Consider the following 17,333-nt stretch of genomic DNA (forward strand, 5'->3'; position numbering starts at 1 on the left):
ACACTTATAATGTTTATTTAGAGTGAACCACTCGATGCCATGATCGCAGTATATTATAACTTTTCCTATGCAGAATCAATAATCCAGATGCATCATTGTTATAATCCAATAATGTAATCATGGTAGTTACCCAGTAATACCGTATATTTTAATGAAAACTTACTGAAAATTATATCTATGAGCCTGTATTTTTCAGTGGTGGGTTCAGCTATGTCATCTTCGGTGTTGTCTGATTCTTTTATAAAATTTATGTATTTAATATCTTGTGAACTATTGGTTCTACAAATTAAACGTCTTAGTATTTGTTGTTATTTGGTGATTGATTTTGTACAATATTATAAAATTGTGTGATAGTTTTTTTTTAGCGCTTTTAGATCGCTTCCCTTGTCCTGTATTCACATTAACGCTCAAAAACCAATTTGGAATATATTTTTTTATGTCAAATATTTCTTAATGTCCTTATTTCTTACCAACGTTATCATGTACCCTTTATTAAAATACTAAATTTAATAAGAATATCCGATATTAATCTTTAACTAACCGATATACTTCTTATAGGTTGGACAATTAGCAATGGAAACATTATTAAGTTTGACGTCCAAACGAGCTGGAGAATGGTTTAAAGAAGAACTACGAGAACTTGGAGGATTAGAACATATAATAAAAACAATCACAGAATGCTATCGACACATTGATTCATATAATATATCACAGAATGGTTGGAATGAATCACTTTTAGATCAGTTACGTAAGGTTGATAGGTGTTTGAGAGTATTGGAAAATGTGTGTATGAGTCCGTCAAACAGAAAATATTCATCTTTATTAGCTTTTATATTTACAAATTTGTTTTCTGATGCAGGTTACACATATGAATGAAGAAAACCAAGTTTACTTGCTCAGCTACAATAGAAATCTTTTAGTAATTATCATGGCTAATATTTATAAATTATGTTGTCATGAAGTAGTAAAATATCCAAGAAGCAAATGCTTAAATAAAGATTCAGTCGGTTCAGTTATTGGAGAATGTTTACTTGCAATTGTTAAAGTTTTTATTAATCTAACTCATCGATTCAAAGGATTATGTAAGTTTACAATTACTTTATGCTTTACTCATGAAATATAAGTTAAATTTAACTTATTTTAATCACTTCATTGAATCAAAATTTTGAGATAGAAAATTACCTGCTTCTAAGCACTAAGTTACCCCAAATTTCCGATACCGTTTCACTAATCTAGTAATACGGCAACTCTGGACTTCTTTTTTGTAATTTTCACTTGTTATCGATGTTTTTAATGACTACACTTGATGTGTAGATCCTCACATATTATTGGATAAAAGTTTCAGTTTAACTATGTAACCAATTCGACTTTATCACATTATATAAATTTGTTATTATTAGTTCTCCTGCACCATGCAACACTATTCTTCTAGATCGTTACTTAAAAATGACTTACTATACTTAAAAAATAAAATTGCAAAATAATTATAAAGATTAAAAATGGTAATATCTCACTATCGCTATTACAAATCTTGTAAGGTCACTTAGTTTAACTTGCGGTAGATAAAGATATAAATAAGTTACGTCAAAACATTCAAGCATATAAACCAAAAAGCCTCATGACATAACGAAAATATACCCGTGATCGATAGAAGATAGTTAAATAAATATAACAGTTTAGATCTCTACTGTAGGAATTGACTAAAATTATTTGACCTGTAAATGATCTTATAAAATCTAATTAAATTATAGTCATCACTACCAAGAAAGTAAGTTTGATAGCTTTGTGACTCATCATAACTTAGTATTCCGATTTTAGATGAAAAAAAAGAAGTCTTAGATTCTCTTTTTAGTTAGGAGGGAAATAAACCTAAAGAGTTGAATTACTAAGATTTCGTATTGAAAGGAGTTAGCTTGGCATAGGACCTTTAGTAAAATAAATTCCTCAGGAATTAAGCTGAATTAATTTTTTTATTTTTATATCTAGCCGCTCTATGGAAAAACCGAAATACAAGGTGGTAGTGCTGTGAGTCAACGAGTGAGAGCTCTCTGTAACGGACAAAGCGTATTTATACCAAATTTGTGCAGACGTAAAATCTTGTTTCATGCTCTCCTTGCTACTTTTGCGAACTTAAAACTACCATTTTACATGTTATTTACAGAATAATTAAAAATTTCTTTTTTTTTAAGTCTATAGTGTAAACTATGTTATTAATGCGGAGATAATAATTTAAAGAAATTTGTATAATTACACAGGCCGACAAAATTTAACGAAAGTCCTCGCCCAGAAACGTGGCCTTATGTGCCCAAAGGATTTTGGTGCGTTTAATTCGAATCTGACCTCAGAATTAACCCTATACGTAAGGTTTTCGATATATTTTAACCAAAAAGAGCGAAAAACACGGTTTCTTATTATATTCGAGGTTATGTGACACCGTGAATAATTTTTTTCAAAAACGGGTAATACCACCACAAAGGAGCACTCTTGCCCTTTAAAATTCATTTTTCAAGATAGCTTTTTCTTTCACCGAGATATCACTGATTGGGGTTAAGTACTTTCTCAGTGTTTAAACAACATTAGAACAGCCTATATAGCATAACACGGTGGGTCTGAGCGACATCTAAATAAAAGTGAAAGCAGGTTCCAATTTTTTTGCATATTTCGGTAAAAATACTAATAATTAGAAGATCCCAGAAAGAATTAAAAAAAATCCCTGAGCCCTTTTTGAAAAAATCGATTTTTAAAAATTTTTATCAAACAAAAAAAATAAAAAAATAATTTTATATATTTATATGCAAAAATGCAATAAAATTGCATTAAATATGCAAAAATATGCAAAAAAATTGGAACCTGCTTTCACTTTTATTTAGATGTCGCTCAGACCCACCGTGATAAGTGAGGCTATAACCCCAAATTATAAGTAATTCGATTCCAAGATCTCCAGATTTAAGCCCTTGGGACAATTTTTTGTGGGGGTATTTAAAAGATTGGGTATACAGAAGTAATCCACAAAATCTTGAAGAATTAAGACGTAGAATAGTTCAAGAAATTAATGCCATTCCACGGCAGATGATCCAAAATGCAACCCAATTATTCTACAATAGGATTGTTTACTGTCAAGAAGCGACTGGATAACAATTTGAACATCTGTTGTAAATTCATTTCCATGAAAGGCAAGGGGAACTTACTATTAAAAAGCACCCCGAACTGAGAGGCAAGGGGAACTCACTATTAAAAAGCACCCCGAAGTGAGAGGCAAGGGGAACTTACTAATAAAAAAGTACCCCGAAGTGAGAGGCAAGGGGAACTCACTATTAAAAAGTACCCCGAAGGGAACAGATTCCTTCTACGTCCACGTCGTTATTCCTGGATAGCGCTAAAAGGAGGATTAGGAGTTACGATATCTTCCGACTTGAATCGTTCCCACCCGTAAAATTTATCGCTCTTTCTGATTCCAGTATAAAAATTAAGGGTTCCCATATGAAAAAATGACGTTGATCTTGAAATAACCTTGAAAATGAAGTCAAGGTAAAATCAGAGGTCACCGATGGGTTCCTCGTTGAAAGTTACATAGGATATGACCTTTGTTTAACGACTAACCTCATGCGGTTTTCCCAATTTTTCGGCATACCATACTTTTTATAAATATATAGATTTTTTGTTCAAATCTAATCGAATATAAAGTTTTTGGTTTACTATATTGGATCCACCATGTTAAATTTGCAAAATATAACTTCAGATTCGTGGTCAGCATCCCCAAAAACCCATGTATACATTTTTTCGATCGAATGTAATCACTTACAACTTGGGGTTATAGCCTCACATATGCTATATACTCGTAGGCTGTTTTAATGCTGTTACAAAACTGCGAAAGTACTTAAACTCAATCAGTGATATTTCGATGAAAGAAAAGCTATTTTAAATTTGAAAAATGAATTTTAAAGGGAAAGGGTGCTTCGTTGTGGTGGTATTACCCGTTCTTAAAAAAAATTATTCACGATGTCACAATAACCTCGAATATAGTAAAAAAAACCGTGTTATTTCGCTCTTTTAGATTAGAATATCTTTAAAACATGACGTATAGAGTTAATTCTCAGGTCAATTTCGGATTCAGCGCACCAAAATCCTTCGGGCATAGAAGGTCCCATTTCTCGGTGAGAAATTTGTCGACCTGTGTTATTTATAGAGGCTACCATATTGCTTCATAAAATCGTACAAATTTACATTATTATTATGCCAAAAATTATATAAATTGAATAGTAAAGTTACAAATCATAACAAATTTTGTGTTTTTAGTTTTGATAAGACATGCACACGAACAAATTTGTTCTATGTTTCAAATATGACATGTAATGTTACTTATTATTTATTATTTGTATTTAGTTCGTACTCTCATATTCTTTCGCGTTATTAAGTAAGAATGCATTTGAAATTGAAGTAATGATATTAATATTGAATTTGATCATTAAACTTATGCAATTAAATATATATGATTGTTTGGAATGGAATTAAGGAAAGATAGGCTTTGCCCTAGTTTCTTATGGTGTGAAGTGTCCCATAACCAGAGCAATAAGTCTATCTTGGAAAAAGGATGTGATTTAGCCCAAGTATCTCATAGCGCGAAGTGTTCTATGACTCGAGCATAAATTACAATAGGAAAAGGAAGGCTTGCTTTGCTAATCACAAAAAAGAAACAACTTAGGTATAAGCCAAGTTTCCTCAATCTCAAACGCTCATTTTACAAGGTGTAACAAAACTCAATCCTTTGTTACCAATTCTTTTGCGGGGTAAGTGAGGCACTTTCGCTCATGACAATTGAGAGAGAAGAATGAGGGGAGGTTGATAAATAAATCATACACAGACAAGAATCAAATCTCACTTACAATCTATTATTATTAATAATTATTCCCACTGAACATACGCGCGCATAACATAATCTAAATTACCGACCAACAAACTACAAATCGAACAATAAACCACTTAAGATAATCACAAATAAACATTTCGCATTTCACTAATACTTAATCGCGTACTTAACCTATTACAAACTTACTTAAAAACTACGCGGACTAATACCGGGTAAATTGCCCGGCACGTGGGCGCCTGGACAATTCACCGGTCGCAACTTACGTCACTACAAATTAATCTTAGCGCGAACCTTCAGATAGCCGGCACGTGAGTGCCAGGCTATCTCTTTCACCGCGCACCGGTCGTCGCATCAACAGAGAGAGAGAGTGTAGAGAGAAAGAAGAAAAGGAAGACTTGACCTTTTTTTCTTGTTCCTCGCAACGTCGAGAATCCTGGGCGATGTGCTGCCGCAGGAAGTACCGGGCGTCGTCGCTGGTCAGATCGTCGCTAACGGCTGTCGCTGACCAGGTCTCCGTCGGCGACGTTGACTCTCCTAGCAGGTGAGCTGGCTGCAGTTGCTGGCAAAGCCGTTGCCGGTAGGGTTGATCTTCCTTCCTTCCGGCTATCCCAAACTGCTCTCTCTCTGCTGGGCTCGGACTTCCGCACTCTAGCAGGACTATGCTTCTACTCCCTCACTTTTTTAAGGCTCGGCTGCGACTCTCTCACGCACTAATTCTTGCGCGCATCTTGCAGTCGCTCAGCGGCGCTCGCTCCTCTCCCTACCTTGACCTATTAGTTAGGCGGCACGCGACGCGTCGCTTATCGGTCACGCGTTGCGCGCCTGCCAATCCCTGCATAGGCCTAATACTCTCTTTCTCTCTCTCTCTCTCTTTCTCTCACTCTCTCTCCGCGCTCTTCAACTTTTCTTGCGCTCAACTGCGCTGGTTCGTCCTTGGCGCTGAAACAAAAGACCAAGTGTTAGGCGCATACTTAAATGCGCCCAACGTTGGCCACCACGCTTAGCCGAGTGGGGGAGGGAGAAACGCGGACGAGAGACGGGCAAACGGCCTGCTCTCGTCACAAAGGCTAGGAGAGAATACCTTTCATCTGTATAAAATTGAACCTAATTATACACAAATTTTAGAGCCCCATTATTACAAGATAGCCCTCTCCATGCTGTTTACGCAAGTGTACAAAATTATTTTCTCTTGTTTATAAGAAAATGGACAGTACTTAAAATTTAAATAGTGTAAAAAATACAGAATGTAATATATATAATTTAAACATAATTTTCATTTATCGCAAAAATCGTAGTAATATGTTATTTTCCGTGCTCCGGTGCTAGAGTCGACCGAGGCCGACGTCCTTTCTTCTTTTCTTCCACGTCGGTATTGCTGTGCTGCTCTCTTGCACTCTGCTTCTGTCAGTTTCTTTCTAGTTCAGTGATATGAGTTTAGAACTATTTGCTTAAAGTAGTAAAAGACTATTTTATACATTTTTTTCTTTACGAATTCATCGCCGAAATATTGTTAAATCGTTCGGTTCATTTTTTTCATATCTGGATCCTCAAAAGTTAAAACTTTTGTAGATTCACTCATTTGTTATATTAATTTATTTTATTTTTTTTTGTAATAAAACGAAACGGTCATATTAATATCAAGTCGAAAAAAAGACAAAAAAATAATAAGAATAAAAGAACCCAATTACTAACGATTCTACTTCTTCTTGAATATAGCATATATAATAAAAATGGGCTATTTGTAAAAGTTCTTACCACGCCTTTTACCTTTTTAAGAATATTTTCTAAAATTTATATATTTGAAAAAAATTTTCATTTCACAATTGAAATACATTATTTTTCTCTCTATATATATTTATATATACCGTAATCACACTAACCATGATAAAGCAATAACATTAAAGTTTTACCATGTATCTACTGATAGTAAACTTCAATTACCAGTTTATGTAGAATCACTTATCTCTCTCTCTCTCTCTCTCTCTCTCTCTCTCTCTCTCTCTCTCTCTCTCTCTCTCTCTCTCTCTTTCTATGCCTGTTTCTGTCTCACTCCATAATTTTTCATGACTTTAAGTACGTTAGATTAGGCTTAGTTAATAGTTTTCCCGTGGACCAAACAATCAGCCAGATGTTCAACGACTACTTCATTTTAGGGAATACCTCTCAACCTATTTATTCCTATCATTTTATCAAACTCGAGACCAAAATATCATCAACTTCGACAGCAACACCAACTACCATCTCCGATACTAACATCAATTTAACACCAACAATATCTCAACACTAATTCAATAGCAATATCAACTCGACGCCAAGTCTTTTCCGATTCTAACTCTATTACCCCAACAAACAAAATAAATAAATAAACCGACATCGATATCAAAACAAAGATACTAAGACAAAGATATGAACATGTTAGAATGAGACTAAATTTAACGATGAGATCACAACGATGTTAAATATTACGATAAAGGCCAACAAAAAGCCGAGAAGTAGTCCAAGAAATATAAAAATAAGCTTGAATAACTCGAGCCTAATTAGTCCAAATGATAGTAAGCATAAAAATTAGTGAGAATACAGGAAGTAAGTACGATTTAAATTGTTAGCTTGGAGCCCGATTAGAACGCTTTTAGTTCATAAAAATGAGAAATTTGGTTCATATTGGATACGAAGTAAACTTTGTATAGCATCTCCAAGTCTAAATCAAAATCACTTAAAAGCAAATTATTGAATAAATAATACAACTAATCATAATACTGCTTGCGTTTACACTTGAACTGGAACACGAGCTACGCAAGTTTTTCTGTAGCACCAGTATAGTATTTCTTAGCTTCAGGCAGTATCTTCATGCAGATAGTATTCTGGAATATCACCACAGAAATATGTATTAACATCATTAGGTTAGCAATGACAGCCTTAAACAATGATTCAGTAAAGTTATCGTAGGATTAGCGAAGTTTTTGACCATAGATAGTGACAATACAAGCTCACATTGAAAGTAATATCACATGATAGATTCCAATAACATATCGTGGTTCAATATAATATAATAGCATTCCATAGCTTGTCAAAGGGAAATATAAGAATTGCACCCAATTAATTATTTTAATATTATCCTTTTAATGAAACTTAAGGGTTTTATGTATCAAGCGTAGCGCTCGAGAGAACCCGACTGCCGCTCTTAACCGCTTGTATTTTATTCTAGTACTCTATTCTATAAATTCGCTCGACAGTATAATACGAATACAAATAGGGTAATTTTACGCTGTATGAGCGACCAATACAGCCTAGTATATAGCCATCAACATCATTACATCCTGGGCTGTATTACATTTAATACAGGTAGGATGACTCCTCGCGTATACGCTATCTATTGACCGATTGAGTGTCTTCTACATACGTATTAAATTGAATATCAATATCTATGAACGTCCAGATACACTTATTGTTTCATCATTTACGCTATATATACAAGCCGCTCATACATAGTGCATCTCTTCACAATTATCAAACGAACGAGAATCAGGCGTGGCACTATAGGTGCTGAGTACAAAAAATACCGAAAATATAAGTAGCCGAACGATCATTATGTTGGAGCGCGAGAGTCGTTGCGCGTGTCTGAGCAATTGTAGCGCCACGGTGACGAGGGGGGAGGACGTTTTTGATAGGCCTTATAAGTGGAAGCGGGGATGGGGAGATGGGAGAGTAGTGCGTGGATGCTCAATGACGAAGAGCGCCGATCTGTATCCGTCTGTACTCAATAAAAGTGTTCCATGAGATTAATTCCGACTGAAATCTTTGTTCGTTTCCCAATCATACACATTATAATTCCTACAATTTAGGAGCTCGTCCGGCATCGAGCAATAACCAGTCGGTTTATGAGATAAGGAATGTGAGCAGGGTGAGTCTGCGGGATGAAGGGGTGTAACTGATGTGAGACGTGACGTGGCAGAAGTGCAAGGACTGGACATTCGTAAGAGTCGAACAAGGACAGAAGGAACGCTGAGCCAGCGTGTATCCTAATTTTGCACGGAGAGATCGCCTCTTGCCCATTGGACGGTGTAAACAAAGTAGCGAACGTTCGAGAAGGTGAAAACGCGTTTCTTGGAAGTCGAAAGAAGATTGTTTTTGCAAAGATAGTAACGCCGAAGGGCTATCTAAGAGAACTCGACGACGTTTGGTTAGGTTGAGAGTTTCGGCGCGGACTTAATATGTCTAATGCGTCGAAATATACAACAAAGACGCTAAAAGAGGCGTTGTCATCCTTGGGCTTGCCAACAGTCGACAACAAGAGCGAGCTGCTGCTGAGGCTGAGTCAAGCCGAGGTATTCGACATGGTGACGCTGGATAGGACGATGGAAAGTACAGAACAAAGCGGTGATGACACGCAGGATGAAGCCACGTCGACGCAACGAATGATAAAGATATATAGGCGTGAAAAGGAACTTGTAGAGTGAGGGCTTGCGTTGATACGACGAGAACTTGAAGTGGCAAGGAGTACGCGGCCAAACGCTGAAACACAAAGGGCAAAGCGCGTTACGAACCAACCAGCAACGCTGACCGAGAACGCGTCTCAAGCACCAATGTGCATGGGTGTAGCGAAGGTATCCGATCTCTTGTGTGTGTTTAACGGAAGCGCTGATACATACGAAATCTGGGAAAAGCAAGCGAGGTTTCTAAAAGAGATATATAAGTTATACGAAGACGAAATGAAGATCCTGATTGGAATGAGAATAAAGGAGAAAGCGTTTGAGTGGTTTTATTCAAAACCGGAGCATATCCTGATGGCGACGGAGCAACTGCTGAATGCGCTGAGAGCGATGTTTTGTCGACAAAATCGCGCTACGAAAACGTTTCGAGGAACGAGGGTGGAAAAGGAGCGAGAGTTTTAGCGAATACGTGCATGAAAAAGTGATAACGGCAAATCGCATATCCCTGCCTGAAGACGAGATGTTACATTAGGTCATCGAAGGTATTCCAGACGCGAGTCTACGCGATGCAACTCGAATCCATGGGTTCACGACGAGGGAGTCCCTGTTGCAGGCGTTCGAGGCTATTTCGTTGCGAGGACCTGGTGAAACAATGAAACAGAATGGAAGGAGTGACAAAACCAGGATGCCGAAGCGGTCCAGCAAAAGTGACGCAAGAAACGATGAATTGGTCAAAACGAGTGAAGCGAAAAGCGCCGAAAGGAAAGGACGCGCAGGCGCAAAACATTGCTTCAATTGCGGCGCGAGCGAAAAGTACGAATATCGCCGATGTATGTATGATAGGTAGTAAGAATGCGAAGCGTGTAAGTATGATAGAATTAACCCGATTGGAGATTATAAAAATAAATAAATAAATAATAATAAACAGAAAATATATTTCAATACATACGTTAATATATAGAATTGAGAACAACCTTAAAAAAATATAATAGAAGAAAAAAAAATTAGAGGTTGACGTGATTCGAACCAGCAACTTTGCTAATTTGAAACAGAAATGGTATAACTTCGGCTATTGTGTCAACATCACTAAGTAATGTATGAAAGGAATATTTAAGCTGTTGGTCCTAGGGAGCTTATGTTTAGACTTACATTATTGTGCTTGGACTTTTTACAGTGCTTAGCAATTGTGATGAGATAATCGTTTATCGTTTTCGGTAATTAATTGTCGAGCTGTGAGTACAACATTGATCCGGAAAAAAATGTAAAGACGCCGAACAATCAGTAGATAAAATCGGCTGCCTACAGGATACGGGCGGCGCTCGCTAGATGGGTCTGACGCTACTCTGGGGCCTCTCTTCCATCGAGCGGACCTGGCGATTTTTGTCGCTTAAATCGTTCCATTTCTTATACATGGAGTTTTATCTCCTTCTCTATTACTCCCTGATGTAAACATGAGGCGACCTGACATAGTAGAAGCTAAGTTGTCATTTAGAGGTGTGGGCAATGTGGAGAACAAAGCAATTGGTTCTGTGATGTACGAATGTACGTGGATGGAAATGAATACGAAATTCACTTGTATGTTGTCGCAAATGATTTGTTGAATCATAGATGTTTATTGGAAATGATTTTTTGGATGGAATAAGGTTCGTCAGAGAGCGAGGCGTCTGTAAAATTATACCATTTTCGGAGAGCGAGGAATACGGTAACGTGCCGGAGATTTTAAGAATTGAAGCGATTGAAGAGCGAGGAAAAAGCGAAATAGGAGTAAAAATGACTATCGTGTTGACGAGCGAAGAACCGATCTATCAGAGGGCGCGATGGTTGAGCGAGGCCGAAAAGAGAGAGGTAAATGGATGAAAGAAGGAATATACGCGCGTCTCATTCCGATTTTTGTAGTCCGGTTGTAATTGTTCAGAAAAAGAACGGAGCGAATCAATTGTGCGTGGATTATCGAATGATAAATCAAAGGACTGTAAGAGATCGTTATCCGCTGCCGTTAATAGAGGATTGGCTCGATTTATTGCAAGACGCGAAGTTTTTCTCAACTTTAGATTTGCGAAACGGTTTCTTTCACGTCAAGGTGGACGAGGCGAGTAGAAAGTACACCTCGTTCGTTGTGCCGGATGGACAATATGAGTTTTGCCGAATACCTTTTGGCCTCTGTAATTCCCCGGCGGTTTTTCAGAAGTTCATTTACGTAGTTTTCCGCGATTTGATTAATGAGCGCATTGTTTTGACATATATGGACGATCTCGTCGTCCCTCCTAAGGATGAAAGTAGCGGTGTGAAAAGTCTTGAGCGCATTTTCGAGGTTGCCCGTGGGGCCGGATTGATGTTTAAATGGCTAAAATGTAACTTCCTAAAGCGCGAGGTTGAATTTCTTGGATACGTTGTAAGACACGGTGAGGTGCCACCGTCCGAGAGCAAAACCGAGGCAGTGCGCAATTTCCCGAAACAAGTCCAATCGTTTCTTGGTCTTACGGGGTACTTCCGAAAATTTATACGGAAATATTCGCTGATTGTGCGACCGTTGACAAACTTATTGAGAAATGAGGTTAGATTCCAATTTGGAGACAAGGAAAATGACGCATTCGCCAATCTGAAAGAGGCGTTGTGTACCAAGCCGGTTTTGAAAATATATAAAATTAACGCCGAAACGGAATTGCATACAGATGTGTCGATGCAGGGATATGGCGCTACGATTATGCAGAGAAGTCACGACGACGGTCAGTGGCACTCGATTTACTTTGCAAGCGGGAAAACGAGCGCGTCGGAGGAGAAATACTGTAGTTACGAACTGGAGGTACTAGCGATTGTGAAATCTCTTAAAAAGTTTCGCGTGTATTTAATCGGCATTCCGTTGAAAATTGTGACCGACTGTAAAGAGTTTGCGTTGGCAATGCGCAAAAAAGACGTTTGCATACGTGTAGCTAGGTGGACATTTTACCTCGAGGAGTTCAGCTGTACGATTGAACACCGACGAGGAAGAAATATTGCTCATGTAGATGCGCTGAGCAGAAATCCATTACCCACGCGTCTGTTAGTTAACCAACGTGAGGATGGCTCGTTAGCGCAGTTGAGAAGATCACAGCACAACGACGACGAGATACGACGAATAATCGAAGACGTCGAAAAGCGATCTAGAAAAAGGTTCATGGTACGAGGTGGACTACTCTTCAAGGAAGTAGATGGTGACATTCGTTTGATGGTTCCGAGGACGTTGAGCACTTACATAGTTCGGCGCGCGCACGAGAGAGGCCATTTTTCAAATTCCAAGACCGAGGCAATATTTAACAAGGATTACTGGATACCGGAGATGCGCCAGAAAATCGAGAAAGTCATACAAAACTGCGTGGAGTGTATCATAGCGGAAAAGAAGGGGATAAGCAAGACCTACACCATAATACTCTTAATAAGTTATTTACAAGTAATTTTACAAAAAAAACACCCTTTAAATTATGCGTCTTATTTCAAATTCAGAAGAGTATGAAGTTTTTTTTACTTTCATTTCCGTTGTATACAAAAATAAGTTGTATCAAAAATACATTTCAAAATACTGTAAAAAAAATTATTTATGTTAGTGACGGTACCGGAAGCCAACATAAAAATAGAATGAATTTTCTAAACTTAGTTCGACATTACAGCATTTATTCTATTAGAGCAGAGTGGCTTTTTTTTGCAAGTTGTCATGGTAAAAGTCCGTGTGATGGAATTGGTGGAGGTATAAAAAGATTAGCTCGACGAGAAAGCTTGCTCAGTAAAATCATAAGTAATTCTGCAGAGTTTTACAAATGGGCGAAGCAAGCTATGCCTAAAATAACGTTTATTTACTATAGTCAAGAAGAATATGAAATTTTTGAAAGTAGTATGTATAGTCAATTAAAAGATGCTCTTACTATACAAGGAACACAATCACTGCATGCATTCATTCCAGTTAGTGATGACAATACAACAAAAATTAAAGTAAAAAAAAATTCATACTCTTCTGAATTTGAAATAAGACGCATAATTTAAAGGGTTTTTTTTGTAAAATTACTTGTAAATAACTTATTAAGAGTATTATGGTGTAGGTCCGATAAAAAAACATTTTTAATGCGGCCGCATCCTAAATATGCGTCAGTCTCAAGCCCGCTCAAACGCAGAGAGCAAATGTTTAATTTTAATATTATATCAGATTGTATAAAAAAATAGTTCATTTACATTACTTACTTAATTAATACATTTATATATTATTTAAATAAATACATATAGACTGTTAGAACATGAAATTATTTATTCTTTAAACAAGGCAATTGCAGCAAGCAACGTTGAAACCGCACGAGTAGTAGACGGCCGAGCGGCTAGCGCGCGGTTTGTTTCATTTTAGTGCTATCTTAATCCTAATAGCGGGCACTCGATTTTCTCAACGGTTTCTTATGTAAAAAATGACAAGGAACACGATGGTGCAAAAATTTTAAAAAAAATATCGTTTTTTGAGGTATCGTCGATTTTTTGAAAAAATTGTTTATAACAATGGCATAAATAAATGATTTGACATATTATTATTTACATTTTAAAAGTGAAACTCTTTCCGCGTCTTTTAAAAAAAGAATCATGTCCATATCTTTATTAGTCTCCGAGAAATCGAATTAATAAAAAAAAGTCCAATATTTTTTGAACAGTTGATAAGTCGGCCCCTTATCAATATTTTGATCTAAAACTCTGCACAGATGTTAACCTCTGTATAGATAACAAGTCTACCAACTTTGAACAAAGTTGGTGATTTGAAGTTTTTAACTGTTTGAAATATCCAAGAATTGCCCAAAAATGAAACAGTCATTTATGAATAATGGCACTTAAACAATTATATTATAGCATCTTTTAAGACCTTGATGTGGGAACATTATGAATTGTATTATACGATATTATATTATTTTTCCAATATTACTCGTATATTATTTTTCCAATTTATTTCCAAACGTTACGAAAAATCTATCTTTCAATCATTTTATCTCATGCTCACTCGATAATTTTTCTCAGACTTCGAATTGTAGTTAATACTGAATACTTGAAAGTAATGTTTACGCTATATGATAAACTTAGACTCTTCAATTATAGCATGCCAAAGATAATCTATCTCGCACTAGAATTGGCGAACAATCAAACTATATAGCTTTTGTATAAAAATAGTCATAGCCGTATTCAAATTCCTAATAAAAAGCTACATTCAAAAAACCAAAACAATCATGTACAAGAAATTTCGGAAAAATAACATAAAAATTGAAGTAATGCCGAAGACTACCAATCTAACACAAAAATAAAAAATGTCTAAGGTAAAGCAGCACAAAAAAAAGTTCTAAAATATTTATATTAAATGAATGAAAAAGCAAATTACCATAATTATTTGACATAGATGCAATATATTTAACTTTTTCAATCAATAAAAAACTGATCATTCAATCATGAAATCAAGGCTTCATCAAGCGCCATCTCTTGGATTTTGCAAAGACTTATTGACCCCCCCTCATAGCAAGAAGTTGATATACAGTATTACATGCTTGATATGACCGAAATAACAGTTGTCGGTGTATTTGAAGAATCGCTATTGAAATCAATCATCGAATAGCGAACATAGTATCAATCTACGCAGTTTGCTAATTCAATGTGCCATTTGAAACGCGACTAATTATTGCATCTATCGGGGAAAAGCCCAACAATACCGCAACGAATACTCAGACGAATCTTTACACGGTATTAATTTTATCAGACGTTGGAAGTAGAAGTTGGAAATGATGAATTTTTTAGTAAAAATCGTCTCTCAAAGTTATAAATGATTAAAGTTAAATAAATGAATAGCATAAAATTTATAATAGTTATTGTAATTTTTAAAAGCAAAAAATTATTTGTGATACACAGAATATTATTTAAAATCAAAATCACCAATTTAACAAACAGCTTTTGAATAGTAATTAAATAATGAATTCGCAAATTATCTTTTTTGCTATTATAGAATCAACAATCGAATAACAATCGTTTTCAGTAATTTTACATGTACATATGTACAGTTGAATCGCTATTTCATAACGTAATTTTAAATATTAAAATAAATTATAAATTTTTTCTTTATCCATAACTCTGTTGAAAATTAGTTATCAAAGTATCAAATTCTTGCTTCTCTTTCTTAAAGTGCTAGGATCGCTGGTGTATATTCAAATTCGCATTATATTTATTTATTACAAAATTACTAGTGATATTTACTTGAAAATTAAATCAAGTTAATGAATACGTATTAAAAATCATAATAACTTCAAATTCGAGACTAGCGCATTGAAATTGATTAAAAAAATGCTTTTGCTCGTTTCAAAAACCTGCAATTATTGATTTTTCATAGTAAAAAATAAATTTCCCACGCCTGTGACGTCATGCTTCTTGTATGGTCTTGATTTTGATCACGTGCCCTAACATATTTACGCCTGTACATGAGGTAGCGCTTTAGTTTTCATAGCGCTCACCGCCAGTTTTTGAATGAGTACGGGTTGCAGTATAAAGCGGAAAAAAAGAGATAAATCAGACTGAACCGTTACAATATTGAGATAATAGTTGACATAAATTTGGCAATAAACAAATTAATAGAAAAAACTAAAACAAACATAAGCAAAGATCAAATTAATAACAATAATAGCAAAAGAAATGAAAGATACATATTAGAAAAGCATGGATAACATAAGTCATACCGTTATAATATAACACCAAAGAAAAACTATACAATATCTTGAAGGAAGCCTAGAACAATTCCAACAAAAGACAACTATAAAAATTACATAAACAATGAGATCAAATTATCAATAAAGCTGAAGTAAAACTTTGATGAAAATACAGGTTTACACAAACAATTCGAAATATCTTAGCAAAATGACAAACAATGAAATTAGAAAAGAACCTTAAAAAGACTGACAATATTGAATATATTATAAATAATAATAATAAAATTATTCACTCAAATGAAACAGCAGAAAAAAATAATGAATTTTTCTGTAACAATAGAGACAAACTAAGCAATAAAATTACTGTGCCAAAAACAAAACAATAACTCTTGATTGAGCTAGAATTCTAGCTAGCTAGCTACTCTTCTTTGTAGCTGTCAAGCTACAACAAATAAGAGTATTCTACTTATACAAATAAATTATAATAAAATAAATAAAATTATTCAACAATTCATGGTCATCAAGTTGTCGAGCGAAACGGAGCCGCCCGACGCAGCTACATCGCTAACAAAATATTCTAAATGTCATCCGAATACCAAAGTGGGTGAGGTTGTATGGCTAGTATGTGTAAAATTTTACCATACCAATGAAGTTGTATCTAAATTTAATCAAGGCCTTCCGATAAAAATTGTGAACAGTTCGTTTGTGATTTACCATGAACATCCGGACTTTGCCCTAACCTCCAATCTACCATATGGAGAGCTCAGTGACGATGTAAGAAAATTCATCGCCTAATTAAAACTCGCAATACGAGGGTGGTCCGATAAGTACTTAGCCTCACCGCCCGAAGTCGCCACTCTCACAAAAGAAATATTCTATCACGTAGTACAACCTTCTCGATGGTTACTGTCAAGATTTCAGCCGGATCGGAGTTGTAGTTTATTTTTAAGAGCGTGTGAAAGCAAGTGTGTCCGTTGATTTTTGAAAAATGGAAAAAGAGCAGTATCGATCGGTGATTCGATTCTTGTTTTTGGAAGGGAAATCGCGCAGCGAAATCAAAAAGCGCTTGGATGCTGTGTACGGTGACTCTCCTCCTTCGATGTTTAATCAATACGATATTCTTCTTCGTCCATTTTTTTACAACCACTCGATTTCTTTGATTGAAACGAATGTAAAACGCAAAGTAATTGGCCGACTGGCTGAAACTTGGTATGTGCTCTTCCAAGTTATGCCACTAACTGAAAATAACCTTGATACGCACTAGTAGCGCCATCTCTCTCACTTTGCACGGACTTTTCAAACGACCCTCGTAACTCCAAATTTATACAAGCACATCATAGAAAACAATAATAG

The 17,333-nt window shown here is 35.8% G+C and overlaps 1 protein-coding gene across 1 annotated transcript in view; it reads left to right on the forward strand.

Moving 5' to 3' along the window:
- The window catches only part of LOC131663150 (protein wings apart-like), a 334,256-nt gene that overhangs the window by 217,125 nt on the left and 99,798 nt on the right, over window positions 1-17,333 (forward strand). The window contains exons 6-7 of the mRNA XM_058933320.1: window positions 559-783; window positions 860-1,082. Of these exons, the coding sequence (XP_058789303.1) occupies window positions 559-783; window positions 860-1,082 (448 nt within the window). The remainder of the gene's footprint in view (window positions 1-558; window positions 784-859; window positions 1,083-17,333) is intronic.

Source organism: Phymastichus coffea, unplaced genomic scaffold (assembly GCF_024137745.1).
Source record: "Phymastichus coffea isolate CEN01 unplaced genomic scaffold, Cenicafe_Pcof_1.1 PCOF00002, whole genome shotgun sequence".
Lineage (NCBI taxonomy): Eukaryota > Metazoa > Arthropoda > Insecta > Hymenoptera > Eulophidae > Phymastichus > Phymastichus coffea.